Raw genomic sequence first — 19,674 nt, forward strand, 5'->3', positions numbered from 1 at the left:
ACCATATATAGCTGACGCCGTACACAGTGAAATAAAACAACGTTCCTCCAGAACCCTGATGCTACATTGAACAACAATCACAGAAACAGAAAACACAGGGCTAAGGACTAGTAAATGTCAAATGGATGTCAAATATGCATAATGTGTTAGGGATTTATTTATTTATAATTGATTGCAAGAACGATTAGATATTCGAATATGCACAAATGAAATATAATTAGAGTAAATTCGCACAGGACTTTAGCATTTCTGATCTTTTCAGGATTCCTTTCAGGATTGTAGAGAAGTCCTAAGAGGCTATGCATGATATTTTTTCTTTCTTTCTTGTTTTCTCATGATCAGGACACAGCAAAAGTTGTTTTCTGGTTATCACGACTTAGGTTTGTTGTTGTTTTTATTTGTTTGTTTGTTTTGTGATCTTGATATAACACAAATCTTTTCCTCGTGATCAGTACATGATTTTTCTGTGTTCTAGCATGTTCTAGAGTTCTAGAGGCAGCATCATGTATAACCATAACAATTTGTGGCAGTGGAGAAAATTTCACTAGTCACCATTTCTATTACCCAGAATTCCTGCTATAGCGCGTCTACTTCCTGGAGACGCGCGTGCGGTTACCAAGCATGGCGGCGCTGTTATGGATGTTCGCGTGCTTGACGTGCTTCGGGAGCACAATTTGCGTGAACGATGCGAACTCGGACCGAGTCAACGTGACGCACGTCGTGTCGAAGGACACGTTTGTCTTCGATCAAGCCTTCAATCTGACCGGGAGTCAGGACAGTGCTCCTTCACCGCCTCAGCTGTCGACTTCCACGGAGCAGAGTGCTCATGTTCCGGGGAGTGATGGAGGAGTCCGGGCGGCGACATCCACCCTCCTCCCTGCTACTGAATCACAAACTGCACAGACATCCGGTATCACAGCAGCGGATTTACCAACAACGGGGACACCATTACTGACCAAAACAAGCACAATAACTACCTTAAACCCCACAGCAGAGGGTGGGGGCAGTTCATCACTGCCTTTACCCCTCTCAGGGGCACTGCCTCAGCCTGTTTCTGAAGGTATAACTTTACATTCTAACAGTGGTGCATGAAGTACACAAAGCATGTACCTGAGTAAAAGTAGAGATACAGTAGGTAAAATATGAATCCAGTAAAAGTGTCCCTTAAACATTCACTTGAGTACAAAAGTATTTGCTTTCAAATGAGTTATTATGACCATAATGTCCTCTTGTCCTCTTGTCTATTGTCCTCTTGTCTATTGTTCTCTTGCTTAATCAACTCCGTTTATGTGAAAAGACTGTTACTCTCAGCACACCGATATATTAATAGAAGGATATTAGAGTTAAACACTGATCGATATCTATAAAAATCATCACGAGTCTAAAACCTCTTTTTCAACGACTACAACACGAGTCAGAAGTTTCTCATTTATTTCTCGCAAAACTGATGCTGAACTGTATGTTCATTCTAAGTAGATACCACCAAGCGCCAATGGCCCCTGGGTGAACCAACGCCATGAACCCAAAATCTCCCCCATTGATTAGTTTCAGCTTTGTAAAGCTCTCTGCTTCAGCTGCCGTCCCTGGATAAGCAAGAAGATATTCTCAGAGCAGTCCACAAATTTGGATGCATTTCCGAGCGCTTCGTTTCATATATAAATCTCATCCTAAATGTATTTATCGCACAATTAAATACACGTCATTGCGCACAATTGATCAAACTCTCCAAGAACCATAAAATTCCTTGGCTAATTGTAGCCATAAGATTCATACAACATTTATATAATTATAATGTCTTTTAAATGAGCCTTTAAAGCTGCACTGTAGATTCTCCTTACTGACCTCAGTTCAGGACCATCAGTACAATCACAGAAAATCTTTATGACGTCACCTCAGTTAAAGGTAACCACGTCAAGAAGTGTGTTTAACTACAATCCAAATATAATTTATAGTTTATAATTGTTTTGTTGCTACACACATTATGATAAACTACATACTATAAATTATAATGTTATGCAGCTAAAAGAAATATTGTTGCTCTATGTGTAAAAACATAACAGGCAACAAAATACGCTGTTGATATACATTTATTAGTTTATTTCTTTAAATGCATTAGTCTTTACTATTGTCATACCAAGAAATAAGTGATAGAGCTGCATACATACCTTTATATTTTGCACACACACACACCCACACCCCTACTTCTTTTCATTTTTTTTCCTGAATTGGGCTCCTGAGGGTTTAGAGCTTTTTTTTTTGTCCTCCATAATTTTAATTTGGATCTCAACTTTCCTTATTGACATGACGTCACCCAGTACCTGCCTCTGTCTTCTGAGTGTATTAGTGTGGGAACTTCTCCAGGTGGTGGACGCACATTCCAAGTACCGACCAGGTTCATTGATCATGACATGATCTAATAATTGATGCAGTTTATCCAGAATATTGCTATAATTATTTATGTATCTTTTTTTTTTTTTTTTTAAATATGTGTATTTAAAATGAAGTGAAATTGCACATACTCAGTGTGTTGATGGTTTGTATTTGACTGTGTGTGTGTGTGTGTGTGTGTGTGTGTGTGTGCTGCAGTTTCTGCAGTGTGTCCGTGTAACATACAGAGAGAGCGATGTGATATAAACTGCTGCTGTGACCCAGACTGTACTCAGGAGCTGGCCTTATTCACACAGTGCACAGTGCAGAAAGTTGTGTAAGTTTTTTTTCCAATACCACACACACACACACACACACATGGACAATTGTTATCAGTGGAATGGTTTTAAGATTAATATATTTTAAAATAACATGCTGAACAAGTTTGTATTGCAGGGTTTCATATGATGTGTTTATGTTCTGTATATCTTGCTTTTTGCCTCCTGTCACATCAATCACTTGATTAAGCCTGGTTTACATTTGCAGTATTTGCTTGTTTAAATGAGATTGTGGTAACCAAACAGTACAAGCGTTGTGTATGTAGGTTTTTAGCACAAACCTTTAGCACAGTGTTGTTTCTTTGCTTCTCATAGTAGTGTATTGTGTCAAATCATATCAGACCTGGCAAATGGATTTAGCCTTGATTAAGAACACCCACCTGCTCTCTTTGCTCATATCACAGGTACAAGGGTAAATATTTGTTATTCATTTGTCCTGGTGTACAAAAAAAAGTACATTTATTTCTTTAAAATGTTAAAACAATATCACTTTTCTTTCATCAAAAACATTCTAATATACTTTGTGTTTTAGTTCAGAAGGTTTTTTCAGAAGTTTTTAGAAGTCAGAAATAAGAAATAGGTCTGGGCAATATGATTAGGCGTTCAATTCAGTCTAATTTGCATTTACATTTACATTTGCGGCATTTAGCAGACACCCTTATCCAGAGCGACGTACATAAGATTTTTTAGATTGTTTGTTTATCACTTTTCAGTGGACGTTGTACCAAATCAAGCTTAACAGAAATAGATTATGAATATATACGTGTTAGTGTCATAAAATAGTTCCTATAACGTAGACTGTGTCTGAGGCTGTGTCTGAGGCTGTGTCTGAGGCTGTGTCTGAGGCTGTGTCTGAGGCTGTGTCTGAGGCTGTGTCTTGAGGCTGTGTCTTGAGGCTGTGTCTTGAGGCTGTGTCTTGAGGCTGTGTCTTGAGGCTGTGTCTTGAGGCTGTGTCTGAGGCTGTGTCTAGAGGCTGTGTCTAGAGGCTGTGTCTTGAGGCTGTGTCTTGAGGCTGTGTCTTGAGGCTGTGTCTAAGGCTGTGTCTAAGGCTGTGTCTAGAGGCTGTGCCTGAAGCTGTGTCTTGAGGCTGTGTCTTATCTGTGTCTTGAGGCTGTGTCTTGAGGCTGTACCTGAAGCTGTGTCTTGAGGCTGTGTCTGAGGCTGTGTCTGAGGCTGTGTAGAGGCTGTGTCTGAGGCTGTGTCTGAGGCTGTGTCTGAGGCTGTGTCTGAGGCTGTGTCTGAGGCTGTGTCTTGAGGCTGTGTCTGAGGCTGTGTCTGAGGCTGTGTCTGAGGCTGTGTCTTGAGGCTGTGTCTTGAGGCTGTGTCTTGAGGCTGTGTCTTGAGGCTGTGCCTGAGGCTGTGCCTGAGGCTGTGTCTGAGGCTGTGCCTGAGGCTGTGCCTGAGGCTGTGTCTGAGGCTGTGTCTTGAGGCTGTGTCTTGAGGCTGTGTCTTGAGGCTGTGTCTTGAGGCTGTGTCTCAGGCTGTGTCTGAGGCTGTGTCTTGAGGCTGTGCCTCAGGCTGTGTCTGAGGCTGTGTCTAAAGCTGTGTCTGAGTCTGTGCTTCAGGCTGTACCTCAGGCTGTCCTGAACACTAATTGGAAGCCTGTTTCATAACTGTGGGGGTTTGTAAGAGAAAGCTTTGCCCCCTTCTGTAATAGTTTTACTATGACTCCAACCAAAGCTCAAAATGAAAGATTATAAAGTATAACATGGCTCCTGTTCGTGTGTTTTGTTAGTGGGAATGCTAAGAAGTGTAGCCAGGATGCAGCCATGTACACACTCACTGTAACTCCTGATGGTTTGTCCCAAGTGACAAGGTCTGTCCAGCAAGAGATCAACCCTGATGTCTTCTGCATTCAGTCTGCCAACTGTAAGTGCAGTAACACAAGCATAAATGTACCTATTTGATATTTTTTTATTACTGCTAACTAAATATTGTCACAGCAGCTTGATTTGGCTCCTGCACATTTTTAATTTTATATGTTTTTGTTGTACTTAACAAATGAAAGTGAAAGCTGTATAGGTTGGCACCATTTGAGAAGTGCGACCTTTTCAGAAATGGCCACTGCATAATTCTGTTCATGACACAAACGTTCAATGAATTTCATCAAATACATTCAAAGGTTTTATTTAAAGCATTTATTATGACCGGAAAATATCAGCACATGCACACATTCCCAGTGCATTCATTTACCATTAGAAATCAGTATTCCTATCTTTGTTGAAAGATATGTCACGGTCACTTCTATTTTTTTTTCCGGTTTGCTCCAAGATGAACAGGGCATGTCATTCATCAACCCCACGATTCCCACCGTGAGCAATTTCGACAGTCTGTTCGCTCGCTTTGTAGGATTCTTCTTCAGAGGCTCCAGTGGAGACGCTGGTGCATTGCAGACTCCTGCACAGGAAACCTCTGTGGGATATGTGGTAATGTTGTGCATTATTTAGCTGTTTTAGTCATATCACTGATTCCTGAGTGTGCTCGAGTTTGGTGATGTAAGTTCTAGCATGGTACTGCTGTTCTGTGGTGCTCTCCTTCCTCCTCCCTGACTTCAAAATTCATGTAATGTCATTTCTAATGGGCAGCTTGCATAAGTATTTGCGTGCTATGTTCATTTTCAGTATGGCGATCTCATCCAGACAATGAATGATCTCGAGCAGCGAGGTTTCTTCAAGCTTCCAGCATCAGCCGGTGCGGCTATCTGCTTAGATACGAATCCTGCAGGTAAAATAACACAGTGTCATTTGCCACACAAATTTTATCATTGTACAGATCTGGAAATTTTCCAGGTATCAAAATTTGCCCCCCCCAAAAAACAAAGTATATCATAATTTTAGTTTTATAAGTTTTTAAAGATATTAGAATAATTTCCAGAGAGCTATGAGTATTTAAAAATAAAAAAAAATGTGAATCCATGGCGTTTTAGGGCTGTAGTACAAATAAAAAAAAGTACTATAATGCTGCATTTATTGTTTATTTTATTTTATTTTTAATTTTTTATATAATTTGTGTCATTTCCTTATGTCTTGCTTTTTGTGTAAAATTCACCGATCAGGCATAACTTTATGGCAGGTAGAGTGAATAACACTGATTATCTTTTTATCATGGCTCCTGTTAGTGGGTGGAATACTTTAGGCAGCAAGTAAACATTTTGTCGCCAAAGTTGACGTTTTAGAAGCAGGAAAATTGACAAGTGGAAGGATTTGAGCGAGTTTGAAAACGGCCAAATTGTGACGTCTAGACGACTGGGTCAGAACAATTCCAAAACTGCAGCCTTTGTGGGCTGTTCTTGAACTGCAGTGGTCAGTTTTTATCAAAAGTCATCCAAGAAATGAACAGTGGTGAACCGGCGACAGGGTCCTGGGCGGCCGAGAGGGGTGCGGTACGAAGGCTGGCCTGTGTGGTCCGATCCAACAGACGAGCTCCTGTAGCTCAAATTGCTGAAGAAGTTTAAGCTGTTAATGCTCAATGGGTCAGAACTGTTTTGGCACCAAAAGGGGGACCAACACAATATTAGGCAGGTGGTCATAATGTTATGCCTGAAACTTCTGACACCTTGCCATTTGTGACATTTTCTCTGCTTCTCTGCAGCCTTTTTGAAGGACCAGACAAGCAGATGTGTGAGGAACTTCGATTTGAAACAAGACTGCACTGTATTAGATGCGCTGAACATTAAGGCCTATACCAGTTTCAGCATTTTTACAGTGAGTCCTGAGCCTTGCAGGGGTTCTTCAAACTTGGGTATTACGACTGAATTTGGAGCATGCAAACGTTTAATTCTGAATCAATCAAATAATTTTAAAAAGCATATCTTGATAATATAACTTTTAATATATGAGTATTTCAATTATGAAATTGCACATGCCTAAATGTTCTCTCTCAAATCAATAATTTTTTTTTTTTACTTTTGCAGGGGAAGGACAATAATGCAGATGTAAGAATACAAATCTATAATATTATACTCACCTTTTCTGTCTTAGCCATGTTTTGGAAATTGATAATTCTGCAGATTTAAATTAGTTCTAGCATTCAGGTTGGTATACCTGAATGCTAGAACTAATATATATATATATATATATATATATATATATATATATATATATATATATATATATATATATATATATATATATATAAGCATAAGCATGTTCAAAGGATGTTTGGATCAGCAGAAAAGGCTAAGTTCAAGTTTTACTGATGTGTGTGCGTCTCTTATAGCTGGTGTTTGTAGCAGTGGAAGCCATTACATTGCAGTCTCTAGAGGGCACACACACACTGGTGCAGACGGACGCTGCTGCTGCTTCTGAATACACGCCCGTGTTTAACGGTCTGATCTGCAACCAGGTGGTGTTACAGGTAAGCAATCATAACACTTTCGTGTTATTGACAACCGTATAACTAGAGCAGAACAATACTACACATGTATACAGTAAGTAATGATTCACAGTGAGTGAGTTAAAAGGTTGGGAGTTAAAATCCCTGTCACACCAAGCAGCCAGTCTTGGGCCCCTGAGCAAGGCTCGTTACCCCATAGCTGCTAAGGTGTATGACTGGAAGTCAGGTAAGGTCGTCTGCTAAATTCCATGAATGTAAATGTACATCTGTCTAAAATGAAATCATTCTTTAAAAACCTTAAAAAAAAAGCATATGTGAAAAATATCTATACTATTATACCATGCATATACCAATTTATATATAAATTGGTATATGCATGGTATAAATATTTATATAAACATTTTACATCCATACATTTTATAAATATATTTTGAAAAAATATAAATAAATATATATAAAAGAGGCAGAATTGAAACCTTAAACACAACACACATTTAATTACGACGTCCTTTCTTTACTCGGATATAAAAAATCATAATAATAATAATAAACTTCAGTGAACTCCAATTCCTTCCCGGTCCAGATAAGTGAGGTAACAGCAACAACAACAATAATAATAATATTTATTTTAATAATTAATAATAATAATCTATATTCTATGAATTAACTGTATTAATAGCCTATGAACTCCTACTGGATTTAAAACCTCTGTTACTGTTAACTGCTATATATATATATATAAATTGAATTAGTATTGTATTAGATGTGTAGTTCACGTGGTCTGTTTTCTGACATCTGTCTCAGGTTAAATACACGGTGAGGTTTGATGACGCCGGACAAATTGTGGGCGTGTCAGCGTCATTTGTCCTGGGTGCCGTCGATACAAAAACACTGCCGATTCAACAGGAGTTCCAGATAATGTTTGAACAGGTGCTCGTTCAGGATTTTTTTGTTTCGTGATTACATTTGCATATATAGTTATTATTATGATCATTACTGATTAATAATAATATAAGTAACTATATTAATAATAATTATTATTATTATTGTCAATATTATATTACATTATTATTAAATGCACAAAAAATGTTTATGATATGAGATATGCAGCAACTCTTTATTCGTACTGCATTTTGTAGGCGTCCAGAAATGACACTACGCTGCACTCTAGTGGAAATCCGGGTTATGTGGTTGGTCTGCCCCTTGTGGCCGGATGGAGAACTGCAGAATATCCTTTCCAATACGTCCTCCTTTGATATTTATCATTTGTTTACTGGATCTGGTTTTAACACACCTTGTAGAGATGTTTCAGCTTATGGTCAAACCCTTTATCCGGGGCTAGTAAACTGAAATGTATTTTAATCAGAGATACCACTTTTCCCCTGATCCCTTCACTTTCAGACACTATGAATACCCATTTTATATTGTTTAAAACTGCTAAGTATAAAAACATATATACACACACACACACACTATATTGCCAAAAGTATTGGGTCACCTGACCTTTCCTGCTATATGTGGTTATTTTCCAAACAAAGCTTGAGGTACTCAATTGTACAGGATGTCTTTAGATGCACTATAATAACATTTTGCATTCACCTGAACTTGGAAACCCAAAACCTGTTCCAGCATGGCGATGCCCCTGTGCACAAAGTGAGCTTCTTTAAAATCTAGTTTACATGCTTTCGAGGGGAAGATCTTAAGTGGTCTGCTATAGAGCTTTGATCTCATCCCTACTGAACACCTTTGGGATAAATTGGAACGCTGACTGCACCCCATGTCTCCTCACCTACATCAGTACCTGCCTTTTGTAATACCCTTGTGGCTGATGAACACAAATATCCAGAAGCACACTTCAAAATCTAGTGAAACATCTTCCCAGAAAAGTGGAGGGATTATTTATAATTATGTATGCATGTATAATGCTGTAACCATTTAAGATGACAGATTGCCCCAAATTTATGAATCAGTTTTTGGTTCCTTAACTCCTTGTTTAGGGGAATTATTCGAAGCTCAGATCCAGACGGGTCTCTTACTGTCTTGAAGAGCTCTGCTGGACAGGACTGTCTGCTCGGCCCCACTGAGCGCATACCTGTACTGTTTGGGACTGATGTACTCTCAGGATGCACCTTCAGGTCAAAGATTTAAACACTCCATTTTGTGTTACATATATTTATTCCCAAATAATATATTACTTTATAAGCCATAATATATTTGTTACATTTTAGGCTTGATGATGGCGCGAATTGTTCATTACTCTCTGAAGTCATTTTGGGAAGGCTAAAAGGCCAGACTTTTCCCGACTACGTGGCGTCTTTTGGAAATTCTCTTCCTCAAAACCCCATGGACTGGGTTCCTATAGAGAATCAAACCACACCCACGGTAAATCAGAGTGCATGGTCCATCGCCATCATGATACAGCGCCCCTGGAGCACAGAGGTTAAGGGCCTTGCTCAAGGGCCCAAGAATGGCACCGATCAGTAACCCAGACCCTTAACCACTGAGCTACCACTTGAAATATTTACTATACATTCCAGAAAGGATTAAAATGCACAAGTTAGTTACTAATTTCTTTATATTTTGAGGAAAAAGTAATCTCCAGGATCCAAGCATTCTTTCTGTATGTCTGCAGGAACAAGAAGAAAAAAAACCCACACACACACCTATATCTCTAACACAAATATAAGTATATTTAAGGACCGGCACCTTAACATTCCAACAATTAAACATTTTTTATAATCATATGATTTGAAGCAGAGACATCCCAGGACACTCTGGTGTCTGGTCTACACCACACAACTTTTCTAAGTAAGAAAAGCCCGTGTGTAAAGGTGAATTTTCCAAGAGTAAATAACACAGTAAAGAAATGGAGCTCAAGCTGCTTCGTAAATACTGTTTTGAATTCATGTCACGTTGCAGTGTTGTCAGTGGGCGAACAGTTTGAAGAATGGGATTTTTCTGCAATGTCACTATGATTATGAAACCACAATCATATGGGCTCAAGTTCAACTCTAAACCGGTTTTACTTCTTTCTGCTTTCCTAGTGCTTGTTCAGTGTAGATTTAAGATGACCATACACAATTTATCAGTGTTTGCCAACCTGAGACCTGTTTGTTTAGTGTGAGGGAAGAAAATGTAATCCAGTCAAACAGTACATTATTTTATGGAATACACACTTATTTCCCTTTCATGTGGTCTTTTTAACTTCTTTCCAGGGCATGCAGGGATGCAGCATTCCAGTGTCCTATCATCTTGAAATAAAATGGACCAAGTATGGTACCTTGCTGAACCCCCAAGCCCTGATAGTAAATGTAATGGAAACAATCCAGACCAACACCAGCACCTTGGTAATTCTAAGCAGGTTTTTGGTTCTCTTGTGTCTCAAAGTAGAAAGTCTAAACGACAGCTATTATCCTTGAAGACTCTGCTGAAGTTTTTCATCAGTCTTAGAGAATACTATGAACTTCGATTCAAATCTCTGGTGTGATGCTATTCTGTTGAGAAACCTGTTCAGGTCACATGACCAGTAATAGTGTCTTAAGGGCTACACTGATGCACAACAACGATAGTAGGTTGATGATATCTTGCTCAGGAATGCTTCGTCTCAGTTTGTTGGTACAATTCAATTCATTTTTACTGCTTTTAACAATGGACACAGTCTCAAAGCAGCTTTTTACGGAGATAAAGCGCTCATAAACTTGTATAAGTTTAGTGCCTACAAGTTTGTTCCTTATAATTATAAGTTCATCCCTAATAAGTGAGGTACGACTGTGGCACGAAAAACCCACCTGAGATGGCGTGAGGAAGAAATTTTGAGAGAAACCAGAACCCATCCTCAACACCAAATGTCTATTTATTACACTTCCACTATCAGCCTTCTAAACATCAGTCTCCAGACCATGAGGAAAAAATTGTCTTTGTAAATTACCCCTCTTTGAGGGTTCCTGAGTGGCACAACAGAAAATTGTTTGCCATCATGTGTTGAAATACAAGTGTCTGTTTGTTAGAATGATACAAGCTAATCATGGGTGTAACTTTATGTATGCGGAAGAAGGCAATTAGCGCTGTCCTTCAAGGCTGGATGGTCTGCTGCCATGGGACCGAGCATAATTACAAAAAGTTCAAAAAGATCCTAACCCTGAACTTAGATACTTGGTAGATGTAGCTTATAGGTTTTTGTTTCCCCCCTGAAGGGCTGTATCGCCAAAAGTTTGTGGACACCTCACACCCATGGTGTGCTTTTTGAATATCTCAGAGTAACACTTTAATCTAAATTTAAAAAATTGTACATTGTATTGTATTTCCAGCCGTCTCCCTCTACTGGTGGTGGTGTCGTTTCAGTCAGGAGCTCGGTGAGCTTTATTGACGTGTCGCTGTCAGCCAGCCCAGGATTCAGAGTTCCTCCAACCATCAACGCCAAACTGCCATCTGACTTCTTCTTCCCGTTTGTATGAACAGGGAAACGAGTAAGCATTTCACATTGAGGTCATTTCCTGTCTAACGTAACAGGGATACAGTGCACACATTTGATTACATGAATCTTTCCAATGTACAATGGCTTTTGGATTCTTAATTTCCTCCCATATTAACAGCAGGATATTCAGTATAAAACACATTTATAGATGAGATATATATTTATGAGATATTCAGGGCCTTTATTAAAAACTTTTACATACAAAATTGACATTTTACATTTCATTATTCTTTATTGTGTTCTAATTGTCCCTTTTCTAAAAATGGTGTTTATGTAAATAGTAAATTATTCTGTATGAACTGTATATATTGCACATTTTCTGTTTATTCTGTATGCATATGGTTTTTAATTCAAATAAAATACTTGATTCCTTTGTCAAATACAATAGGTTAAGTATATTATCTTGTAAAAAGCAAAACAGAAGCTGAACAATTTAATGTGGAGTTTGTCGGTGCACATACTAGAATTCTGCATGTAAGGTTTTAAATAAGAGAATGAATGAATGATCAAGTGGAGTCTTAAACGTAAAAGGAATGTTAAAGAACAAGCTGATTTGCTTCATAAATATTTCCAGTGCTACATGTGCTGATAGAAAGTGATATTCGTTACCTACACTTTGGCATTTATATTTGTCCTTTCACACGCCTCTATCCAGAACAAGTTCTTTCAATGCAATTGAAGGTTAAGAGTTTTGCTCAAGGGCCAACAGTGGCAACTTGGTGGAGCTGGGATTTGAACTCACAACCTTCTGATCAGAAGTCCAATGTCTTAGCTGCTGCGTTACTACTGCTTTAAGACTGCCTGTGTTATATTTGGAAGATGTCTACCTAGTTAGCCTTCAGTGCGAGTTAACACACATGGCTGCCTCCATGTTTGTCTTCAGAAAGCAAAAATGTGATGACGTATATTTTCCTGCTTGACTGTACAAAAACAAATGCATACATACACACAGTATACCTCTAGTGATCAAGTGAATAATTCATTTAGTGGTAAAGCTTCAAGTGAACAAATTGTGGAATTGTGAAGACTTCCCTGACGTTCCAATTTTTTCCTAATCAAAGCTCAAAGTCTAAGTAGCAGGTTCTGACTCTAATAGTGTAATGGCAAACCCTAAGACACTATAAGATATTATGACTTCTTATCACATTCCAGCTCAGAATATTGCCTTTGTTGTTCAGAAAGCAAAATTTCAGGCCCGGATTTACGGTATAGCTAAAATTGATTTTAGCTTTGAATCACTGCCATTAAATACAAATATAAAACTCCTATAAGTTGTTTTTCCAGTATATTTCCCTTTGTCGGCTCACATTCTTAATGAGGGTTGTGTTTACAAGTATATTCATACAGCTGGTGAGTAACATTCACTAGTACTGGATGGAGTGTTGTGTTAAGATTGTTCTCAGCCTGCTGACCTCTTGGTCCTGTAAACAAAATGATAAAAAATAAATAAATAAAAAAGATCAGTACTTTCCCACGAAGTAACTCAAATCAAATAAACAGTGCTTTAAGGTAAAAACAACCTAGAGTATGACCGCTATATATTTATTTGTATTTTTATTTTATGCAAAGTGGGTGGGGCTAACCTTAAACTAATGCTACACCCTCACCAATCACAAGTCTGATACCAAAGCGAGCAACCAATCAGGCCTACTGTGCTCACCCTACAGGTTGACTAAAAAACGAGCACCAAATTTTGAGCCATTATCAGAATCTCTGCATCTCTGATAGCCATAATATACCTTCGTCACAATAATGATAAACCTCAAGGTTTTAATCCAAAAACTGCCATGAACACTGCACTGTATTAACCCCATTAGTTCCATAACTCCTGGCTGACTTTGTATTGGACTCCCTGTATAAATGGGCATGTAAGTACATGCTATTTCGAGAAATAATGCAAATGGCATTAAATACGAATATACAACTGATAAGCAACTTAAATTGCAGTAGATCATCAATTTCCTGAAATTTTAAACTAATATTTCAATGTTTTCCCACCTAATCTGCATTTGTTATTACTGTTTAAACTTTTCCTTGAAATAACAACACAAACCCTGTTTATACCCCGTGCAAACCCTGTTATAAACACTAATGACAGAAGCTTAGTTTTTAGGGGGAAAAAATATGCACACATTTAACTTTTAATATGTAAATTTGGCCATTTTTTTTTGTCGGATGAAAAATATATATATATATATATATTCCCAATCTAATATTAATTCTGTTATTTTTCCAGTATACAAAAATGTAGACGTGGCAGAACCATATACATACAATGTGCCAAACTGAAACAAATGATGAAGGCGATGTAGTGATCAGTTTGCTCAGCAGGACAAATACTCACCAATGTGTATTTGTTCTGTTCCAATTCACTGATTTGCTCATGGAGATTACTATTTTCCTCTTTTAGCTTGTTCACTTTGTGATCAGCTTGACTTTTCACTGATAACAGAATACCTAGAGGATATAACACACAGATAATTAAATATTATAACATAGCCATTTCCTTTCACCAGCGTCTGTATCAGAATTACAATGCTTCTGTGCACAAATCAAGCTCCATGGAATAGGGTTGTGCATCTCCATAGCTGAGGCTGGTCCGATTTGCATCTCGATGCATAGCCAACGATACGATACATTAAAGATACATATGAAGCAGCTACCGATGGGATCCGATTCACCCCTATTACGATGCAGTGAGATCCGATTTCCATTTGATTCAACACCGTGCAATTCAATGGAAAAAATATGAGGCTCTGCAATTCAATATGGAACAGATACCATAAAGAATTTAATTGTTTCAGACAGCAAATCATACATTTATTTGAGTGTCGTCTGACTTCTAACACATGGCCCTTTCACAAACCCGCCTTTTAAGTGCTAAAAAATTATTAAATAAAACCAGCCGTTCGATGCATCACAATTGTTGAATCTTTCCTTCCCTACCATTCAAAACATAATTTGCCAAGATTGATTAAAGTTGAATAACTCGAGCATTTTTACCTCAACCTTACTGTGATGAACTGGAACACTGTCTGAACCCTCCTCACCCAAGATCAGCACCGGTTCTGATGCCTTAATGATGTGAGGTAATGTGCAATGATGTCTCACATTCATGTCACATTTGTTTAAATACAACTCTGCTTCAAAACATCTAGGTAGGTGATGGTCAAGGACACAGTGTGTGGTGTGGCAATTCAGAACAGACTATCTGCTTTGAGACACACCCCTTTTTTTTTTTTTTATTACACTGAATAGACTGTTTGTTCAATAATATCTGAGGAAAGATTTTTTTTCTAGGTTCTAGATTGTTCATTCAGCTCTCCACTAGATATACCAGGCTAACGTTTGAGCGCTGTTTGAATTTTCTTTGTGTAATGCTATTAATGATTGATATGCAGTGTCAGAAACCAAAAAAAAGGAAGTCTGTTTGGAAAGCTAAACATCCTGTCAGGTAAAAGGTGTTTGTTTAGGAAGTAAACTGAACAAATCATTGATTTCCCATGAACTCTTCCATTAACCGCGAGAACCGTACCATTTATGATCCTGGCCACCCTCCACAGCCTGAGCAGGATGAGTAGGCCCATGGCATCGAAAGCGCTTTCTTGGGAGATATACACGATATCCAGGATGAAGGACACGACCACGACGATCGCATCAAACACCTCAAACTTGTGGTGGAAAAACTCGAGCCGAAATGCATACAGCTTAAAGCACAGCTCCACCATGAAGAAGGTGAGTAGTGACAAGCTGAGGTAATGAAAGATCTGCAAGAGGAATTTCTCAGATTATGAAATATTTCTAATTATAAAACGAGACTAATTTGAAATGGATCTTGCTTCGACTCACCTGTGGAGCGATGTGGTGCTTGTCTACTTCAATTATAGACAGGTCTAAGAGCAGCTCACACAGCACAAATGCGGCATCCAAGATCACCAAGCACACAACGGCTATCTAGAGCACAGAATGTCATTATCAAGAACCCAAAAGGAGCATGTGACGTTTACTACTATAGATTTATAGAAAATCTTTATACATTTTATATATATATATATATATATATATATATATATATATATATATATATATATATATATATATATATATATATACTGTGTATCCAATACATTGTTGGAAGTAAAATCCACACCACAGTTTTGGTGCATGGTGTAGAAAAGGATCTGATTCAGAATTCAGAAATTGCAGCTTCAGTACCTGAAATCTCTCAGAGCCAAAGAGACGTTTCAAAGCTTCTCTGAAAGTCAGATTTGTGACCGGTTGTTTTACAGGCTCCAGCTCTTCACTAACTTTGTGTAGTTCATCGTCATGCCACCTCGAGACAGAGTGGTCGTTGTCACCCACTGCCGTGAAAAACCTCAAACAACGGACCATGGTCAATCCAAATTGCCCGCTCGCCGATTAATAGCTACGTATGAAGAAAAAGACAATCTTCAGTAGATTTTAGTTTCATCCTAATTACATTTTTAATTCATTTAAAAATAAAATGCTAAAATGGTCATCCCACACAGACACATACATACATACACACACATTATATATAAATTTATATATACAAACTATTCCGTAGACAAATCCTACATTCAATATTTAAAGGTTATTAACATAATTTAACTAAAACATGCATTTAAACTGTTTTTTAAAAGTTTTGTACTTGCCAGTTTTTAACTTCTCAGTCAAATTTCAACTTGGTTGTGTACTATTACGAGGAAAAGAAAGAGAAAAGTTAAAGCTAAGCTTGCATATTGCTTTCCCCACATTCATGTCACAATAAAATTACAAAAACTGAGTTTAATATGTGCAACATAAACAATGCAACACAGGCTGTGGTCGAACTGGAAACGCTGCAAACAAAGTGCATTATTTCTGCATCAGATCGCAGCTCTACATGGCTGCCTGCCTTTTAGGGTTTACATTTACTGGGTCATTTATTATGAACACCCTGTGCACATTCATGCGCTTATCCTGGTCGTTCATTTTCGGTGAGGCAGTTTTTGAAATACTGAGACCATCTTAACTAGCAGTAATTTTTATTATCATCAATAAAACATCTTTTTTTTTTCTTTCTTTCTTTTTCTTAGCACCATGTCAACTTCTATGGTTATGTTATGCCATAGGTAATGTCATGGTGAAAGCTTGGTTTAGTTATACAATAAGATAGAACATTTTAAATCAGATCTTTAAGATTACTCTTTTCTAAAAACTTTAATACTACATTTGGGTTTACTTGCTTAAAAACCTTAAGAGTGTCAACAGAGTAAAACAAGTGTCTCAAAGAGCTATAAGTATTACAGTCCATCAAAACATGCTTCATGGACATCGGAATTTGACAGGTTTGACATTTTGGGGGATTTTCTCTTGTTAGTAAAAATTTGCGTGTTAGTTTTGAGTGTCCTATTCAGCATCGTGTGTAGATAACTTCATCCCAGCGCTTGTTAAACTGAGAAATATGTTTTTACCCAACATTAGGATTCATTTCATGTAGTTATGTATGTATTTACTAATGGTCTCAGATCTGTAAATGGTATGAGGCATTTCATTGGTTCTATAGATAATACATTGGTTAATATCTTTACAATTGCTGAGTGGTCAGTTTTTAGAGATTCCAGTTTTCCAAAGCAAGATTTTGAGTCTGTTATTATTAAGAAATTGATAAATTTCAAAAGTAGGGCGTTTCTTATATCTTTTAACCTGTTGATTTGTCATTTTATTTTAACAGATTTTTATTCCAAACCTCATTAACGCAAAAACAGGGTGTTGTGTCCCGAAGCAAAACACAAAAAAAAACCCAAAACAATATAAATGTTTTATTCCTTTACTGAACTTCCTGTGGTTATGTATATTATATCAGCTATAAATAGCTGTCTCCCCCCTGACTTTAGAGGTTTACCATAGTTCCTGGTCTGCAGGACCCTAGAATGAGAAGTATAAAGGTTCAGCAAACTACAGCCATGAGGAAAAAAAAAAAACTAGCTATGGTTCCTGTGATGGAACCAGAATAACCCCTTCAGTGTTTAGCTGATTTGCAGATAAGCTAGATCTAACCAGTGATGTTCTTCACACTGCTCTCCTCCGCCTTTCTTAGCCGCACATTGTTATTTTCTCATTACCTTAATGCCTATTGGCTGAGATAAATCAGAATGTTGTTATTTCTTTTTCTCATTTTGTGATTCTTATCCTTGCCCTGAGTTGTCATTTACTTCTCTACTGTAGACAAAAACTAAATCACATTTGTTGACTTGAGGTTGGTTATTAGGAAAGCAGAAAAAAAAAAGTCAAAGAAGGAACCAAAAAGTTGATGTCAGTATTTCAAGATGTTAGTCCACCTATATCCTTACTATGTTGCTCACAAACAAACACAGAGAAGATTGTGACCTAAAGCTGTCATAGATACTTATGTGTTTCTTAACTGGTGAACAAATTGTCAAACTGTTTTTGCCAACATTAGTCTTGCAACTTCAGTACAAGTCTAAAAAAGTTTTTACAGTGGTCAATGCTAGCTTAAAAACAAAAAATACATTATTAGGACACCACTTTGTCATAAGACAGGATTTTGCAATTTCTTCACAATGAGTACAGCAAATTTAAGATATCCAGTAAGTCAACAGGTTTTAAATTTTTCTGTATCTTTATGCTGATGGTGTCCTCACAAATCCTGAAGTCAATCTCATGCCAGAGAAAATAAAACTTAGAATATCTAACTATATTTTGGAAACTGTAAACATGGTCACTTTGTGTGTTCTCAATGGATTTATAGACATGTATTTTCTCTACTGGTCCTGAAGTTTTTGAACCTGAAGGCCTCGTACTCAAACAGGGTTTCTTGAATGATTTCATTACATTAATAACAGAGTAAACATCCAGAAATTACTAATGATCATGCATACAAGGGGTTTGTTCTTTCTTGATGCCTTGACCCAAAATAAATAGATGTATGTATGTAGTATGTGGTATGTAGTCACAGCTTTGTCATTCCCCTGATTGTTTTGGTTGTCTTTCAGACTTGTTTGCTACTTATTGTAGTCTCAAGATCTGGATATTAATACATCTAGAAAATAAATTAAGATCTATTTCAGCAGTCCTGGCCCTTATTTTTGTTTGTTTGTTTGTTACAGTTTTCGACGTCCATTGCTCAGCTTTTTCCAAATCAGACCTAGTTACTGTTCATTCATGAGTATGGTACGGTTTTTGAGGTGTTTATGAAATTACTACGGGGTTTTTTTTGTTCAGGTTTCCAAACCCGAATTAGCCGTGTGAATGCGCTTCAGTGGACTTTCACCACTGCCTCACGGAGTTGCAGAGATCCGTTAAAACCGCTGAAGTGACGGTTATTATTTAAATTTCAACAAAATGACCACGCGCTGATTCATCTCGCGCAAGTAGATGTGGTACAAAACAAAACACAACAAAAAAACAGACAAAATAAAACTATTAATCCTGCTAAAAATAGCCCCAAATGAAGCCGCAAATCAAAGCCTGGTTGTCTACTGAGCCGTCACAACACGTCCTGTGGTTATCTCGTGATTTCCCTTCCCTACACACACACACACACACACACACACACACACAATATACACTCTTTTTCCTTAAAATTCCCTGCAATCCAAGACCCAGAAAAGGCTTCCTGACCATTACATTCCACAAACTGAAAGAAATAATAGGTGTTACCTCTCCGCAGGATGTTGGGTTGGTAGTTTAAGTGCTCAGGTTTCGATTAAAAGCCTTTTAAAAAAAGATAAAGGTGTAAACAGGCTTCAATACTCCGTTTGTTTGGATAAAACTTTGACCCTCCTAAACCAAAACTCCGCCTTAGTCGGTTTTCTTCCCTTCCTCCAGACTGATTTGAGATCAGCACACAACATAAACATTTCATTTGTAACCACTTTCTGCCTGATCATTTGGTTTCACTGACACATTTAAAGCCATTTTTATGTTAATGTTGACTACATGCTAATATACTATATGCTATACAATAAGCAGATACTATATTCCTTATGTTGACTTTTTAATTCCATATTTGTTCTGAATGTAAAAGAAGTAAATGAGAAGGTGTGTTCAATCTTTAGACTGGTACACTGTTTATATAATATAAATCATTTTCATATAAAGCTTTGGAAAACAATAATGAAATTACTCCAATTT

General features: G+C 37.6%; 2 protein-coding genes across 2 annotated transcripts; one reads left to right on the top strand and one right to left on the bottom strand.

Moving 5' to 3' along the window:
• The first annotated feature begins 596 nt into the window (after positions 1–596).
• tctn1 (tectonic family member 1) lies at positions 597–11,901 on the top strand. The gene is made up of 14 exons (XM_046861369.1): positions 597–1,060; positions 2,587–2,704; positions 4,441–4,574; positions 4,977–5,131; positions 5,327–5,429; positions 6,297–6,409; positions 6,619–6,639; positions 6,924–7,061; positions 7,845–7,970; positions 8,180–8,268; positions 9,038–9,175; positions 9,269–9,422; positions 10,256–10,387; positions 11,348–11,901. Exons 1-14 carry the CDS (start codon positions 622–624, stop codon positions 11,492–11,494), a joined length of 2,007 nt encoding a protein of 668 aa, XP_046717325.1. The 5' UTR covers positions 597–621; the 3' UTR covers positions 11,495–11,901.
• Positions 11,902–12,782: 881 nt separating this feature from the next.
• Positions 12,783–19,357, bottom strand: hvcn1 (hydrogen voltage-gated channel 1). The gene is made up of 7 exons (XM_046861370.1): positions 19,201–19,357; positions 16,191–16,231; positions 15,730–15,940; positions 15,364–15,468; positions 15,050–15,281; positions 13,859–13,971; positions 12,783–12,935 (listed from the first exon to the last, which is right to left on the bottom strand). The coding sequence occupies exons 3-7, from the start codon at positions 15,904–15,906 to the stop codon at positions 12,879–12,881; spliced, it is 684 nt and encodes a 227-aa protein (XP_046717326.1). The 5' UTR covers positions 15,907–15,940; positions 16,191–16,231; positions 19,201–19,357; the 3' UTR covers positions 12,783–12,878.
• Between the last annotated feature and the right edge of the window lie 317 nt (positions 19,358–19,674).

The sequence above is a fragment of the Silurus meridionalis genome, chromosome 11 (assembly GCF_014805685.1).
Source record: "Silurus meridionalis isolate SWU-2019-XX chromosome 11, ASM1480568v1, whole genome shotgun sequence".
In the NCBI taxonomy this organism is placed as follows: domain Eukaryota; kingdom Metazoa; phylum Chordata; class Actinopteri; order Siluriformes; family Siluridae; genus Silurus; species Silurus meridionalis.

Excerpts from the sequence above, each read along its gene's own strand:
- tctn1 (XM_046861369.1), top strand. The coding sequence starts at position 622 with ATGGCGGCGCTGTTATGGATGTTCGCGTGCTTGACGTGCTTCGGGAGC. Across the intron at positions 7,971-8,179 it reads TCCAGATAATGTTTGAACAG|GCGTCCAGAAATGACACTAC; the intron begins GTGCTCGTTCAG and ends TGCATTTTGTAG. Across the intron at positions 8,269-9,037 it reads GCCGGATGGAGAACTGCAGA|GGGAATTATTCGAAGCTCAG; the intron begins ATATCCTTTCCA and ends CTCCTTGTTTAG.
- hvcn1 (XM_046861370.1), bottom strand. The coding sequence starts at position 15,906 with ATGGTCCGTTGTTTGAGGTTTTTCACGGCAGTGGGTGACAACGACCAC. Across the intron at positions 13,972-15,049 it reads GGTGGCCAGGATCATAAATG|GTATTCTGTTATCAGTGAAA; the intron begins GTACGGTTCTCG and ends TATATCCTCTAG. Across the intron at positions 12,936-13,858 it reads AACAGAACAAATACACATTG|GACCAAGAGGTCAGCAGGCT; the intron begins GTGAGTATTTGT and ends TTTTGTTTACAG.